At 34.5% G+C, this 18,181-nt stretch overlaps 1 protein-coding gene across 1 annotated transcript; it reads right to left on the reverse strand.

Annotated features, from left to right (window-relative positions):
- Positions 1-1,672: 1,672 nt before the first annotated feature.
- Positions 1,673-16,611, reverse strand: LOC116134357 (auxin response factor 8). Its single transcript, XM_031420037.1, has 14 exons — positions 16,218-16,611; positions 15,923-16,035; positions 15,684-15,782; positions 15,541-15,597; positions 15,281-15,436; positions 15,104-15,188; positions 11,089-11,179; positions 10,845-11,009; positions 10,653-10,775; positions 10,373-10,448; positions 5,296-5,443; positions 2,972-3,960; positions 2,694-2,884; positions 1,673-2,220 (listed from the first exon to the last, which is right to left on the reverse strand). The coding sequence occupies exons 1-14, from the start codon at positions 16,258-16,260 to the stop codon at positions 2,061-2,063; spliced, it is 2,496 nt and encodes an 831-aa protein (XP_031275897.1). The 5' UTR covers positions 16,261-16,611; the 3' UTR covers positions 1,673-2,060.
- Positions 16,612-18,181: the final 1,570 nt, after the last annotated feature.

Genomic DNA, 18,181 nt, shown 5'->3' on the forward strand with positions numbered 1-18,181 from the left:
TCAGTGGTCATCTCTATTAGGGTATGTAGAGACTTGAATTTAAAAGCTCATAAAACCTCTTTTTACCATCAGGCAAACTTGAATGGGTTTACTTATTGTTATGCCTAAAAAGTCACGCTGATGTCAGCTCAATAATTGCCTAAAAGACAAATTGTACTTCATGTCAAGACCATACCGTCTCAAAGATATCTTATACCAACCTTATCTCGTTTTAAGAGAAAAACGGATGAGAGCTGTCCATGTGTCAAGGCAACTTGCAAAACACTCATTACATTGACCTCAAAGATGTATAAATTGACAATTCTCTTCATGAAAATGGGAGGTTAGGCATATGAGAGTTAGACATAGATTTGAGCTTCATTCTTTCTCTCTGTAAAGCAAAGTATTTCTTCATTTTTGTATGTTTTACATGCAATATCATAGAAATAGTTAGAGAACAATAAAATAATAGTAGATGTATGATTTGTTTTAAGCATCCGAACCACTATAAAAACCTCTATTGTCAGTCTATTATTTATGTTTTCTGCAACATATATAATCTCAGCATCATAGTCAAATCTCATGGGTCAATCACGTGTAATTTCTAAGACTCTCTTAACACTTTGCACGTGTGAGTCGTCAGTGTCCAAAATCAAGCATCAACACTTATTAACATAGAAAAGGCTTATATCACCTATTATAAGACCTAGTTGATGCCCTTACAAGTTAGAAAGATGGAGAAAATCCCTGAATCTTAATAAATGCTTCTACCTTAATCAAAGAATTCTGAAATGTGAATTGTGCGTGCTCCAAACACCCCTCGTGGCAACCCAATACGAAAGCATTTAAGTTCGCACATGCAAGGTAAGAGATTCAGTAAGAAAAACAGGGTAGGTTTTCTTCTTCCTTTGAACTATAAATTTCTCATTAATTACAAACATTCCACCTTACATTTAAAACAGAACAACATTCTTTCTCTTCAATTACAAGGCAACTAAGATTGTTAAGCCAAGATTGAACTTCTAAACTTGAAAGGAACTCTTTTAACTGGTTTGACCATCAGAGGGTTAACTCTTGTAGTGACACCTCCGCCGGAAAAACTTGAACTACATAGTTGGGACTCCTTATCCAGGTTATGAGTTCATGCTCTTCCGGGATCCCAGGAGCTTGGAGACCCAGGCCATGACAATAGTGTTTCATAACCGTGATTTTCCAAAAATTGAACACGTTATAACAATCGGAAGCAGCCACGAATTTAGTGAAGAGGATTTACTATTTAGGCAACAAAAATGGCAAATTGTGAAGAGAAGTTATCAGAATGTGAATATCTTTCCGTAATTTGCATAAAATAGGAAAGAATATATATATATTTTTTTAAATGTTTGTGTTTTTCAGAAAATATCATTTTACAGTGGTTCTGGTGATGATTGAAAACATTTACAATCTCAATTTAAAAGAAGATAAAACATGTGTTATATAATCACATTTCCAGTTCCTCCATTTTTTAATAGAGGCTCTTCAGATTTGGGCATCTTAGTCAGTTAGTCTATAATGGAGGTCCAAGTCTCCAAGTACCAGCACCCTCTCTGTCAATATTACCTGGTAAATGAATAGTTTCAATTTGGAAATAGAGGCAATATAATTGACCTTCTCTGCTATTTAAACTACATCAAAAAATTAGAGATCACCAAAATTATTGGAAAGTTGGATAATATTAGCCATAGCCATAATCATATGAATCCTATTACAAGTGCGTAATAGGGGATTATCAGTCATACAGATATACTAGTCTTAGCATTAACATGTCATAGAAACTGCACCAAAACACTTCCAAAACCAAGACATAAGTTCCAATATGCGATAAATTTTACTTCTCTAGTGAACGTGAGTATTATATATTTTCATCCAATATAAGTTGGTGTAATCATAAAAACTAGTCTGCGCACAAATATGCCATCGGAAATTGGTCATATAGTGTACCTTTGGAGACAAATCCAAGGTTACCGGGAGGGAGGATTGCGCATGGCTATCCAGCAGTGGTATTCGAAATTCGTGGAATTATGTAATACAATTCGTAAGCATCAGTATTCAAGTGAACCTACAGGATCTCGAACACCATTGCTGCTGCTACTCATCCTTTGACCTGAGCTTGGGCTGAAGGATTCAACTCCTTGCTCCCCCATTTTCAGCACATCCTCAGGTGAAAGTATCTTGATATACCAAACATTATTCACAAAAGCCCTGCAAATGAGTAATGATTAGAGGTTGCATCAGAAAAACTAATTTACAAGCAAATTCTTCCATTTCAGGTTTAAAATTATTGAAATCTGAATTTGTAAAGGATCAAGTTAACAAAATTTGATACAAAATAAAAATAGAGCAACAAACTAAAATCATTCATACCCTTACTTCCAACAGGAATTGGAAGAATAAAATAAAAACAATAAAAAATAATCCAACCTCCTAACAATGTTATAAATTCATAGCTATTCATCTATCTTAATCAAAGGGGATTAAACGTTAATTTTTTTCTTCAAATCTTAACCCTTAGATTAAAACAGATAAATGCTTGGGTTTTAAGTCCATTTAAAGTCAAAAGCTCTCTCTCTCCCCACGTGTGTGTGTGTGTGTGTGTGTGTGTGTGTCTAGGAGAAAAAAGTTCACACAGAAAAATGTCCAATATATAAATCTAACTATTTTTATAGATTACGTACTCCCATGGGTCATCTCCAAGGAGAAGCACATCATTCTCCCTGTCGACAAATACAAGCTGCCAGCCTGATCTAAGAGGGTCTTCCAACATCCCCTCGATTCCAAACATCTGCGCCAGCTTTTCTCGCAGCTCATTATAGCTGCTGAACTGGGAGATGTCTAGTGAGCGTCCAATGGACCCTGATTTATAAACCTGCAAACAGAGACACGGAATGATCCACATAGACCATTAAGCAAATGAAGGGCTAACAGAAATGGGCTATAGTTACTCGCAACTCACCTTGACAAAGGTCCGGTCTTGGGTCTGTTGGTCAATTTGCCCAGCACTATGCATCAACTCAGAAGAGTCCTGAGTACACCCATACAAAGAATTATGAAACCCAGAATCCCCTAATGGCATTGAGGAGACATCAGGATCAACTGAAGTAGAATATCTGGAAACTGTGGTGGGAAGCAGGAGTCCAGACGAATCAATATTAACACCAAATATAGTGGAATTCTGGGCATCTGTGTTACAATTTTCAGGTTCAACTGCAGTGTCTTTCCCATTGTAAGATGGCGGAAGTGACATTGAGTTGACAAAAGAATGAGCCTGTGAATTTGCAAACTTTGCCCCCCACAATTGTTGGGGTAAATGCTCACTTATCATGGACTGACCAGCTCTAGAGAAGTTCAAAAGATTGCCACTCCCTTCAGGCAAGGAACCCAGCATGGTCTGCATACGGGTAATAGGAGCTGGAACCTCTGTGCTTGATTCCATGAAGTCTGATTTAGGAAATGATGATGAAGACACATTTGACTGCTGTCTCTGCAGGATCTGATCACCTTGAATCTGAAGCGCATCATGATAAATGTGTTGGTGTTGTTGTGCCTGTTCCTGTGGCTGGTTGTTGAGTTGCTGTATAACGTGCCTTGCCATGTTTTCTGTTAAAATTTGGGATTGCGCCTGCAGCACATTATGAGGAATTGACTGCTGAATTGTTTGTTGCTGCTGCTTTAGCTGCATCAATGGATTATGACTGCCACTTTGTTGAACGAATTGGAAAGGCTGCTGCAACTGCATGAAATGCTGGCGATCTCCACTCTGCAAACCAGCTGCCAACATTGCCTGGTACTGCTGATTGGGATCATTTCCAAGCAATGATGGATCCAATCTCTGCTGCATCCAGGGAAACATACTCGAAGATTGAAAACTGAGGGTGGTCAGACCCTGTTCTCCAGCTCCCCCTCTTAACCACATTAAGCTGTTAGCTGATTCATCTCTGTTATCTGTAGCAAGAAGATAGAAAATAAAATTCCATTCAAAACAGATAAACAACCAATTATAAGAAGGTAGATGGCAATATTTTTAGAAGGAACAGGTATAATCCCGATAATTTATTTTCTACTACCCTTGTTTATTAATTAATTACTAGTTCAAGTGTTACCCATAATAGTCATTCATGTTTAAATGCCATCAGAATCACAGTAGATTGAGAAAAAACAAGTAAGGCAGGTGAAAGGAACCAGGTGTATAAGTTTCCAACATTTCTGCACGCAAAATGAACACGAAGCAGGCAACCTTGAAATTTTGCAAATTTGATTTCACAGCAATAGCAATGATAAGAATGAAAAGAACATATATCACACCCTTTTTATCTTAATTTGTCTGTGTCCCACAACTAAAATACTTATATCCTAATAAAATGCAACCTCTTAAAACATCTAAAGACATAGTACCTTAGCTCCCAATACTAGCACCTCTTGTAATACCAAATTCATCAATGATTCTAATTTAAAAATGCCTTCCCTTTTGCATTAAATCTAAGAATGCATTTTCCCAAAAAGAAAATCACATGTTAAGTATTCACAGATTCTTAGCGAAACACGAAAATCAATACTTGCTACTTTTCCAAAGAACTTGGTCATTTGAACTGGCATGCCAGTAAAGTAACAGCCAACAAATGAGGTTTGTTTTGAATTAATTCCAATTCCTCTACATGAGCAGTATTAAACTTTAATAAGAACATTCACAATTTTATAGATTTCAGTCTATTTTATTTTCACCAATGTGAAGAACCACTTCCGGTTTCTGCTTGCCATCTTTGATAAAATCAGGGTTTTGCCAACATTATAATAGGCTCAGCAAGGACTTGGTTCTATGATTTGTTTGTTATATTTTAATTCTAGAATTCAGGCAGGAATGTGAATAATAAAGTTAGCATACACCATTATTATCTTTAAAAATATAGGCTGCATTTGTTTCACTATTTTTCCACTATCCTATCCTGAAAACACGAAAATGCAATTTTTTCAATATTCTCAAACCGATCCTACTTTATTCAACTCAAAACATTAACAATTACCTTTCTCGTAAAAATAACCCAACCCAACTCAACTTTACTTTTTCCAAAATACTATTCTTAAAAGCATCAGAATAGTGAACTAAACGGAGCCATAAAGTTCACAGCTATTTCAATTTATTGAGATTTATCCTTAAATCTAATAGAATACCTCAATTTTAACTACAAATCTCTATAATGAACATCAAATGAAAAATTAAGGAAAATAAAAATGTCCAGCCAGGTCTTTAACAAAATGAAAACATGAAAGAGGATAACATACCATGCAAAGATGAGGGCCCAGGATGCCAAGGTCGTTTCAGTCTGAGGGGAAACAATGATGGATACATTGGAAAAGTTGTTAAAGGCTCAATCTCCCACAAGGATACCCTTGGCTGCCTCTCACCAGCTGTTGACTCATCCCAACCAACCTGCAATTAAAGGTGGAAAAAACAGAAGTAAGACATCTATGAGTTACAAGATTTAGACTAAAGAAACAGGTTTCTTCCATGCTAACTCTTATAGAAACAGAATTCATCAATTATTCAATTATAAAGAAAATTTTAGCAGCTCAGCAATTTTCTTTATAATTGAATAATTGATGCAAGAACGCTCTAAGACAAGGGAAAGACTAAGAGACCAGATTATTTATATTAAAAAATTGTTCAAGAAAGCAGAATTGAGCATTTAGAGACATCTGCAGACAAGAATGCACGGAATTAATTTCATAAGCAGAAAGCAAATAAAAACACTGTCAACAAAATAACCAAAGGCAGCAGGAGCGAAAAATAAAAAAGTTACACTGATACTATAAATGCAGGTACAGCTTTCCACACAGCACAAAACCAAAAATAGTTTATTACGGTAGTTGCCTCTTGCCGTTAAAGTTGAAAAGAATGGGGTCTTTTTATATTTCTACCAATTTGATCAAAAGGGACTTTCTTGCATTAGTACAATGGTTGCCTCTAGCCCTTCAAGTCGAAATATGCTTTCAACTAAATTGGGGCCTATCTATATTTGTGCTAATATGATGAAAGGGGTTTTTCTTGCATGCTGTACTATGAATTTATTGATTAAAAAGTTACGGTGGACCAAAAAGGAGGTTTGCAAAAAGGACCTCCTTTAACGTGCCTTGACCACAAATTTTCACTTTGATCCGGTGGATAGGAAGCTTTATTTCTTCTGTAAATAATAACTTTTACTTTCACTCCACTCAAGACTTAAAGGTAAAACTTGGTTTTATAGGTGACTCAAATCTAAAGAGATATTTACATTTTCTGGACATTCTTCCTCCATCTCTCTTTTGTGGATATGTTTGTGCCCTACCTTTCTTTATGTACACATTCCTACTCCAACTTTTTTGGGTAACATTCTTGCTCCACCTCTTGTAGGTGAACATTCTTGCTACAAACCTGTGACAAAGGAATTCCATCTTCTGTGATTCTTGCTCAATGGTCATGAATGTTTGTGCTCTACCCTATATATGTGATAATTTATAAGTTGCCTATCTTGGGTGAACATTCCTACTACACATATTTCTGAAGACATCCAGTGAGTTTTCATTGCAAAGAAGAACAGGCTTTCAGCAAATGGCTAGATACCGCAACTTTGAAGCTTCACTACATACTTCAACTGAGATATAATAAAAGCACACATAAATGAATGCGAGAACACGCCCAAGATCACAATATTTAATCTGGTGCAGCATATCCTGTGATGTCCATGAAAGAAAAATCTAGGTCTGAACAATAACAACAAATGATAGACTTGATTCCATCAGGCAGCTTGCAGTATTCTTAACCCATAATATTGCTCTAAACACAAAATTTCTTGAAACACTATAAAGCTACCTCCCAACCAATAATCTAAAGGTCTCTTCATTTATAAATTCATTGTGTTTTGTGAAAATAGTGAAAATATTAAAAAATGAGTATTCAAAAAATGAAAAAACATTCAATATCTGTCTAAAAACAGGATTTGCAATATATAAATATAATTATTTTACTACAAACATTAAGATATATAAAATAAATAAATAAAAACTATGTTAAATAATTTTAATAGTTTGTAATTAAATTTTGAATTAATTTTATTACTTATTTAATTGTACCAATTATAAAATATTCCTTAATTATTTAATTACATTATTTAAAAATATTTTATTTAAGTTTTGTATTAATATTTAGTTTAAATCCTTCATGCAACATTTAAATTATTATTAACTCTATAAAGAACTCCATCTAAATATTATTATTATTTTTAAAAAAATAAAGAAACCTCACAAACTTTGAATTATTAAAAAGGAACATTTATATTTATTCTAAAACTTGTAGACTTGATCTTGATTTAGAGTGGTATTATTTCAACCATATTTAAACACTTTTTACCCCCTTTACTAATTTTTAAAAAATCAAACAAACGTTATAAATTGAGAATTACTATAAAAGTCATTCATAATGAAAGTTAGCAATAATTGTTGTTGTAAAGATTTTGAGATGAAAATCTGATTTTAATTAGATAAACATGCCTGCCTTTTAGTTAGAGAGAGAGAGAGAGACACAGAGGGAGAGAGAGAGAGAGAGAGAGAGAGAGAGAGAGAAATGAACTTGATTACAAAGCACATAGACCAACTTAACGTTCTCTCTGTTTACTATTTTAAAGGCTAAAGATAAAACCAGTTTTCTCTATTTTATGAACTTAAAATGAAAAAGGTTATTGAACATGTTTCTAACGTATTTCTAGGAGAAAAAACTAAAACACTAAACGAACACACCTAAAGTTTTAATTATTTTATTGCACTGGCTAAACCTTCAATGTTTAGATCTTGAGCTTGGAGCTTGGCCTGACGTGAAGCCAACAATACTTGGCATTCAACTAGCTCTTTCATCTAATGTAGGTCCATGAAAAGGTGGAACATGAATGTTCACTCAAAAAATGTGGAATAAAAATGTTCACCACAAATTGATGAAACAAAAAATTCTCCCAAACATTAAGCGTAAAAGGCGGAGCAGGATTCATCTTTCTAAGAAATATAAACTTAAGTGTTAAATGAAGTGAAAGTAAACAGTGCTATTTATAAAAGGCAGAGAAACTCCTGATTCACTGAATCAAAATGAAAACTGGTGGACAAGATTAGACATTACAAGTCAACCTCACCTATCTTTATCAACTACCTTCTCAATCAACTGTGTTTTTTAACCAACCACATTACAATGCATATTAGTAGAAATGTAGAAAACCTCTCTTCAACTAAAAATATGTTCCAACTAAAAAACATTTTGGCCTTGAGGTTCAACGGGCAATCATTGTACCAAACTTATCTAAATGAGAGAAAGAGAGAGATGCAACAAAATTATATCTCTTTGCATCCTCCTTAGCTAGCCAACATTATGAAAGCTTGACAAAAGAGTTGTCATTCATTATTCCTAAGGTGTATTATACCTTAGATTCCTCAAGGTTTAAGGAAATATTAGCAATACCTCAGAGGTAATAGAAATCATCTGCTACCTCCCCTCACATTTCATAAAATAATCACTCACCTCCCCTGATCATGTTAATTTTGCTTGTTAGATTTCATGGACAAAGGGGGGTAAGTGATGATTTTGTCAGGAGGTTACTAATGGTTTCTCACATTTTAAAGATCTTGCTGATTTTTTTTATTTTTTTTTTAACCTATTATATTAAATTACATTAGTAAATGTATCTAATTCCATCTCTATTAAATATGTTTCAATTTATCTTCTTCATATATTAATAGAAAAGAGAAGAAACCTATTTATCTCTTTTAGTCCTATCCTACCATGTCTCCCAAATAAATAAAACCCCACGGTTAGGCACCTAACTTGAATGAGTCGAGGCCACTACGAGCACCCCATTGGACTAGGTCAAAATCCCCAAATACAACATTTAAGAAGTGGTCATGCAACATGTAGAGAGACGGAAAACAATACGGTTCCTATTTTTTTTTTTTTTTTCTTGCTTGGGTTTCATGTGATGTTTTACAATGTATAGAAACCATAAAAGCTTACATCCACTGGTTGTTTAGAGTGCTCAAAGCAATCTTTGGCGGGTTGGTTGAGTGTTTCATCAGATAAAAATTAAAAGCAAATTACTACAATGATTTTTCTACTCGTTACTCACCATTCTACCCCATTTCCACCCAAGTCAACCCTTGATTAGTAGCTAGAATAACCTGTCTTGTGTTTTCTAGATTGTCTAGAGTGAAATTCTAGCATATTGTAATTAGGGTTAATTGCACAACCAACCCTGAGGTTTTGCAAAATGATGTTGAATGCTGAGTTTGGGGGTATATTACAAAACCAACCCCGAGGTTTTGACCATTATTTAGAAGCCACCCTAGGGCCTGGCGGCATCAAAATAACTTAAACAGTAAAAGGGTAAAAATGAATTTCACAGTATAGCTCAAGGGTAAAACTGGAAATAAGAAACAAAGCACATCCTCATATCTATGGATTTGCGAATCAAAGTACAAGACAGAACATAACCTGGGGATACATGACTTAAGCAAATCAGAATAAACCCAGAAAGCCAATCAGGCAAACCTAGAGTTTATTAGAAATAATTATTCATGTGAACATAGACCTAATTTTTCAATAGCTTTCCTCCTAACTTCCCTTTTGCAAAGCACAGCTTTTTGTGGAGTAGGAATCTTAAACAGCTCACATTTAACATACAATCAACAAACATTAAAGCCAATCAACCATTTCCACAAGCTAACTTTATTCACAAGTTGCAATCAACCAATAATACTGACACAGACTTAAAATCAGAAACAAAGCACCCGACATAAAAAAGACAAAGAAATAGAGGGAAGAGAGAGAGATGAAAAGGGAGAAACTAAATAAACTGAGGGCAGAGAGAGAAATCAATATCATCATTTATATACTTAAGTCCTTTCATATAAAACCTTAAGACCCTATACAATGCCCAAGGCCTAAACCCTAGTCCTAGTCACATAAGGATATAGTAAAGACCTAATTGTGAAAATCAAACCTAACAAAACAATAAATGACCATCTAAATTCCAAAAGAAAAAATACTTCATAATGCAACTGCTAAATTAGTATTTTGGTCAACATTATTAGAAAAGATAGCACGTAAACATGCATTACCATTTTAACCAAATTGGCTTATGGATCATATTTTGACAAAGATGGATTCATTAGCATATCTGGCCTCACATTCATTAACTTAACAAACCCTCAAAAGGGGGTGAGGATATTTTTCCTGCTTAAGCACAAGATTCAGAACTCCTTTGGTAAAGTTTATCAAGGATACGTATAATGGCGCATATGCAAAAAGTACTTATTTAAATCCATAGTAAAAACAAAGCTAAATTACCTTGACAGACCGCCAGTGAGAATTTGGCCAACGAACAGGATCCAGATCATTTATGCCAGTTATTGTGCCCATGTACCTGGAGAATACAAATATTCCACACATGATCAACATGGCATGGATAGTTTAACATATTTTCAAATTAATTTAATAGGTACACGCATTTGTCTAAGATGGTATAGATACTAATTAGAGCCACCATATTGAGTAAAATTATAAATATTACTTCCAGTAGCCATGAAGTCCTAAAAATCAAAGAATTAATTATCAGCTACAGTAATACCTACGAACACTTGATTCTTCAGTCTCAAAAAGCATACGAAAGCGCATCCCCACTGAAACACGTGTGTGAAACACTGCTTTAACATACTTTGAAAGGGGTATGACAAACTCAGATGGACTAGCCCTGGATATTAAAACATGTCAGCAAAAAAATACACAAATGATAAACAAAAAGACAGAAAACTGCTGTTACCTTGGGTTATAGAAAACTGTAAAACAACTGTTAGTTGCAGCAGCATGTGCTGCAGCAGCAAGGAGTCCAATATGCATGCTATCACTAGATAAAACAGACGATGGCATTACAGTTGGTGGTCGAACTGCACGGCGAATTCCCAAAAGAAGCTGATTCTTTTCATTCCTACTTGTCCAATGCCACCAAGATAAGTATGATAGTAAAACCATGAGCAACATGAGCTACAATAAAAAAGAATGAGTACCAAATAAAAAGAACAGAATCTCCAGCAACCAGTCTTTTGGCACTAACAAACACACTCCAGCCTGTAGTAAGAAGATGTCGTTTGGGCTGTCCTGCAATACAAGGAACTAAACATGTCAGCTTGCACATAAAATCGCAAGTTGCAACTATATTCCATCACAATGAAAAACCTAATTTAATCAAATTAAGTTTCAAAAAACAAGTTCTATAATGCAGTTTCATAATCCAATTAAATGTAAAACAACACTGTAACCCATCAATGGCGGGGAACTTGAATTTAGAAAGCAACTATATAAATTGCAGAATTAAATTTCATTAAGCCACAGCCCAGAAAATTATCTACAGCTCATAAACAACAATAGAATAGCTCAATCCTGACATTTAAGACACAAACATGTAAGACATCGTTGTCTGTTAAATTACCATTGATGAAAACTTTAAGCTGATAGGTAAGGACCCAACAAGGGATGGCAAAACCCCTAGCTCAAGCTATGCAACCCCATTTTGCTTTCAAATAACAGGCTCGGGTTTAGGCCCAGATTTTAATTTTAATTTTAATTAATTATTATTAAAATATTAACATACTTAATATTATATATAAGTATCATTTTATGTAACACTATGTAATAAAACCTGGATCCAAACCTAGATTCAAAGGCTAGGCCTAGGCCCAACAATAGTATTTAAGCTATTACATGCCCTCTCATAGGCCCTTGCATGTGGACCAAACAGAACCACAACCACAAATGCAACTATAACTACAAATACAACTTTTTGTAATTTAATTAATATAATAGGGAGATACAAACAAGACCACTTAGTCAAACTAGCAAAGATACCAAGTCAGAATATAAAATAATAAAATAAAGATAACGAAAATGGTGAATAGAAAATGAAGAAAACAAATTACATGAAAAGGTAAAGTCAGCTTACCCTACACCAACCTTCTTTACTTAACAATCCCAAATAGACCACTAAGAATTTAGAAAATAAAGAGCTCTAACAAATTAAAAGTGATTGACTGAATGAGAGAAGAAGTGAACCAATTGTGTCGAAAATCCTTAACCACATAAAGGCTAGCTATTAGGTTGACCCAGGATAGTAAGTCGTCTATTGAATTATGCCAGATTTTGAAAATGGCAAATCATATTGACTACTTCTGGCTTGCCTATAGGTTGAAGAGAAGGCACAACTAAAATAAGATTTATGAGTTAATACACTTGCATACTATTATATTCAAATGTTCACAAAATTTGACTGCAGCAAACCCTACCCCCCTTGCATAAACAAAAAAAACTCTCACCCATGCAAGGTTATAGTTTTGATTGATCCTTTAGTCTAACCAACCACAAGATTAAACTTGTCACTTGATTATTCTTATTTATATTCTAAAACTACATCTTGTATTATCTACTCTAGAGAGGTCACTCATTAGTAAACCTTTGTAAGTATGATCAATACACTGGTAAAAGGGAGTTAAAGGATTATCTTGGACTTCAAGAGTATAGTTTTATCTAAATTTGCATCTTCATATCCCCCCAATTGGCAAATCTAGGCATTTCAGATGTCCCTTCAAAAAGCAATAACAGCTAAAAAATGGTTGTAATAATGAATTAAGATTACCAGAAAAACTATATTATAGTAACTACCAATTGAAACAGGATATATAAAAGAAATTCCATTAATAACAAAGAGAAAGAGTAGAGATGTTCCTAGGAATTACTCACCAGGATTTATATGGCACCACACCACACAGGCACACACCCTAAATCCAAAACGAAAGTATTCAACCTTGAGAATTTCTATATTTTTTGTCCAAAATAAAAATTATGCCTATCTATATTCTATAGCTTCTCATAAAATATTCCTAAATATAAAATACTTCCCAAGTAAGTATTTGATTTTTTTATAGATATAAGAAATAGAAGAGTTCCAAAAAGATTATGTAATGACAAAAGGATACCAGGTACACACTTGCCACCTCTAAAGGAGGCTACTAAACTAAGTTACTAAACATCCCCATTTCTCCTATGAGTTTATGCATAAATACATTCAAATACTGTTGGTCTGAAAATTCATTGAAAAGCATCCAACCAATAATGATAATCTGTGAGAAATAACATGCAAAATTTCTGGATATGAAAATAAGAAATATAGAAAAAGAACATGTCAAGGTCATCAACTTCATTTTCTAAGAGCTTAAAAAAGAAAAGAAAATATTATTATTATTAATAATTAATCCTTCAATAATTTTAATTAACTCTCTATTTCTAGCTCTTCCTTTTCAATTCTCCATCTTCTCTTCTTTATCATATATCTAATTGCCAAAAATTCCCATCTTCATGGATTCTACTTCCTTTCCTCGACCTATTTCACCACTTTTGAGGCTTGGCCCCTCACCTTAGCAGCACAAGAAAGATTTCTGTAAACTATATTGAATGAAGATGGTTTATTCCAACAAGTTTTTATAAGTTCAGCCTCTCGAGTTATTGACACAATTTCTCAATTGCCCATGCTAGATCTCAAAAGCAAATTTAAGATATAAATGCTAACACTCGTGGATTAAGGGATTTTGAGGATGCTTCATGCAGTGAATGTGTATTGTCATAGGCTTAGTTTGTAGTTGAATCATATTTGCTTAGTCAGTCCAGGGTTGGGTCTAGAAGTTAGTGAAATGAACATATTCCATGTGTATTCACTCATTTGTGGGCTGTCACAACTTTGAAAATATGCAATCCAGAGTAGTCCCACCTCTTTTTGGATTGAATTTCTAGTTACGAGTTCACTTGATCTTCAAGGAGCTTGATGCTACAGATTTAAAATAGTTTTAAAATACCCAGACGATTGGTGTTAGACAGCTGCTCCTGTGGAAGCATAGTGATGCAAACCCAGGTTTTCTTTTCTTTTCAAGTCAAATTATCGCTTTTCCTAGTAATTATTTTCTTGAGAATTGAAATTCTCTTAACAGTTTCGAAAGAGAGTTCCTTAGTTACCTTCTTCATTTCTCATTGGTTATAACATATAAATTGTCATTGTTCTCAATAGTTTAGTGAGCAAACTAATTTTTGCACCTTCTTGAAACTTCTATGATTCATATACATTCATACCAAGATGCAAAACTCTATCTACTTGTTTATAAAAACAAATCTAATGCATATGAGAGTGTGAAGGCTAGCTACTAAATAAGTTCTGTATCTGGGTAGGTCTTATTTAAGTCTTATGTTGATTCTTAATGTAAAGGACTTTTGCCACTAGTAACTAACTAGACGTTTTAACCTACACTGATGTAGCACTTTTTTACAATGTAGTATCTAGTTAGCAAACTTTAAATATTTATTTTCCTTACTATCTTGTCACTTATTAAAGTTTATTTTGTTATAGCACAACAAGAGGGTAATAGCATCTAAGAATATCTTTACATGCAGTACACTATAAGGAGACAAAGCGGTCACCTCTTAAAGAGCAATTTCTCATTAAAACAAAGAAAATACTTTTATGAGATATAAAACTTTAACATATATAATTCAGCCAAGAATATGAAGCATCATAAAGATTTCTCACATATGTAAAACATCTTTAAACACCTAAGAACATAAGAAAATTTTGACACCCAAAATGGTGGTTTCTGGAAAATAATAGAACATCAATGATCTTCAAGTACATGACAGAGAGAAAAAGACAAAACAAATGAGCATGCCTTCCCTAAACCCACAAAAGACACTGACACAGACAACTAAAAAGTTCCAGACACAACATAGTCAGTTCACTATTCCATGAAAGGAAAGCAGGAAGAGGAAAAAGGTTCAAGTACCATTTTATCATATCATGGTAAAAAGCAAAGAGTTTGTTATCATATAGTTGAATTAGTATATTAATGCATGGAACATTCAATAAAACTCCTTACCGCCTTAGCATTACAATGATGTAATACTTACATTCTACCAGTAAGTGCTCTTAAAACTAATTACAAGCCCATTAGAATGATGAAATTAAAAAGAGAATGACCCGATCCCTACCTCGAAAGATATGCCTGAACTTCCACTCAACATCATGGAGATCCCTTGCAATGAGTTCTTGAGCCGGTGGCTGCTGCGAGAAATCCTGCAACCAAAAGGGATAAAAATAGTAAGACATAGAAGATCCCAACCATTAGACAAGTAGCTTATAGAAGAAGAACCCGAGAAAGAGACTACCAATGAAGGGAAGACTTTTTCGGCAGCACGACGAGGAACAGAAAACCCTCCATGTGTACTAGTATCACTAGCTGTCAAAGTCTTACAAAAATAATTGGTGGGCTGCTTGCTGGGGATCCCCAAATCCATGGGAACAAATGTATCCTTCTGCTCTTGCTACATGTACAATGATAAAAAAAAAAAAAAAATTTGCTAACCTTAAAAATTAGTTCCAACATCTTTATCAAAACCCAGTGCAAGAACAATGAACTCAGGATTACCGGCGTCAAAGGCTGCAATGTCATTTGAGCATACACTTCATCTGTTTCAACATCTGCCTGAAATTCCAGAGAGTCCATATTGTTAAGAAGTTTAACTTTGCACTGCGCTACATCACAAATTACAAATAAAACAAAGAACCTACATGCATAGTGACATTGTGGAGTTGGCATATCAACTGGGGCGGCAGGTTTGGGTAATTGGGTATCTGACTATCAACTTCTTTGTTAGTTGTGGCAGATACCTAGAAGTTCATTTCACTTTGAATTGGAATCCCACATAAAAAAATATTTCTAAACTTATAAATTTGACAAAAACACACAAACTTCCTCACAAACAAAAAGGAGAAAAACATAAAATTTCTTCTGAGTATAAAACAAAAACCTGCTCACTATGCCCCTGAGGGAAGTATACCACCCGGCTGCCCAATGTTGGTAGGGACACCAACGGCCCGGCACAAGCGTGCCATAACTCCGAATTCAAGCATTTCTTCTCCCCTGTCATCATCATCATCATAACATTTCCCAGATTAAACCTTCTAAACCGCAAGTTAATTCATGACCACCAGATATTTGATTAAACGCCTCTTAGAAATTAAAGTAACCCCAGAACTAAATACAGTCATTATTAAAAACAACAAACAATAAAATGAAGCAAAAGTAAGAGAAGAAAGGCATACCTTCATGACCCTGTTGACCCAACCCTGATGTTGAAAGCTTCATTCACACTTTATTGTCAAACTTGCCTCTACTAACAACACTTAAAATAAGAATTAATATTAAAAAATAAACCTTTTTTTTTTAAAATAAAACCCTAACTGAGTATTTATTAGCTCATATCATATCTTCTCTTCTAATTCACACCATCCTCACAAATCAAACCAAATCCAAATCCATTAACATCTTTAATTGCATAAAACACTTCAAAGTAACAACATTCTGTGCTCAAAATCAAACCCCAGAACCGAGATCGTCAGGAGAGAGAGGGGTGGGGGGTGTTTCCTCTTGAGGTTGTGGCCCAATCACTATCACAAACAGTGGTTTCTTTTAATGAAAGCTTTTTGAAAGTCACTGTTGGTATGCTGAGAGAGAAAGAGTGAGTGATGTCAGTGGTGTCTCTTATAAGGGACCCGACCAAGGTGGACCTGAGAGCAGAAGAAAGAGAAGAGAGAGTTTTTGGAAGGAGGAATCTGGACCGTTGAAGGGTCCGTACAGAGGAATGGTGACCGTCCATTTGGGACTGATTTGACAGCAGGCATGTGCCACCATCCTGCAGTGGTCGTTGTCAGAGTACGGATTATATAAATTAATATTAATTTTAGTTTTAGATTTTTTTAATGGATATTTTATGAAGGTGAGAATGAACTATTCAACATCCGAGAAAACCCAGTTTATATATTACCAAATACAGCCTCAGCTACGGTGGAGCATTGTACCAAATTCACATATAAAACTGAATTTATTCCTATCCTAACCAAGTTTTCAGTTTTCACCGTCCATCCAAGTTGGTCATTGTTTGTGTAATATTGCTTTGATTCCCTATCTTATTCCTGTCCTAACTAAAATATATGCTTGTTATGTATTCTCAAAATCCATTCAACTATTTTGAATCTCCTAAATTTGTAAATTTAACTAAACACTCTTATGATAAAATATTAAAAATTAACAAAAACACTCTCTAGTCACCCTTCAGTAATGGTGATCAACTGTCGGTATTTAATTGATAGATGGAGGTGTTCTTGTTAATTTTTAATATTTTATTGTAGGAAGTGTTTAGCTAAATTAATTAACTTAAGGGATATTTTTGTTAATTTTCAAATCATATCTTCGTAATAACAAACACAATGTGTTTGGTAAGATTTGAATTTGAAAATGTGTTTGGTAAGATTATTTTTTAATCTCATTATATTTGTTAATTTAGTTAAACACCTCCTATAATAAAACAAACACGGCCCTTCTACTGAATAAAAAAAAAAAAAACTTTGTAATAATGTATAATAACTTAAAGGGGGCATTTGGTTCAGGGAATATTGGATTACTGAAAAGTTAAATTACCTTGAAAATTAATGGAAATCTTTAGAAAAATGTATTTGGTTAATTGGTGGATATGTTATACTAATATGTTTGATTAAAAGGAGTAAATTGGTGGGTTTGTTATTTAAATTACTGAATTGTCCTCTAATTAAATATTATTATTATATTATTTTTTAATATTGATAATTATTTGGATCTTTATAGTTTATAACTCCCCTACATTTAAAAACTTAGCAAAAACAACCCCATAATAAAAGTTTGGAAAATCAACAAAGTACCTCCACCAACCCAGCCATTGTCGGAAGCCGGCAACCACCACAGGTCGCCAACAGCCGGCAACCTAACAGCGCATGGAAGGTAGGAAATGGTCTCTGTGCGTCATATGGCCATTTTTTGCTAAAGATCTGGTCGGAAATGGCCAGACGTGATAGATCTAACCGTCGACGGCCAGATCGACGGATCTGGCCTGATATCTAGCCAAAAATGGCCATATCAGTGCACGACAGCCATTTCCGGCCTTCCGTGCGCCATTCCGACAGTGACGATGGTTGGCCGCGGCGGTGGTTGCCGGTGGCAGGCGGCAGTAGGTGGGTGGGGGTGGTGACTTGGG

This window comes from Pistacia vera, unplaced genomic scaffold (genome assembly GCF_008641045.1).
Source record: "Pistacia vera cultivar Batoury unplaced genomic scaffold, PisVer_v2 Contig286, whole genome shotgun sequence".
Taxonomy (NCBI): domain Eukaryota; kingdom Viridiplantae; phylum Streptophyta; class Magnoliopsida; order Sapindales; family Anacardiaceae; genus Pistacia; species Pistacia vera.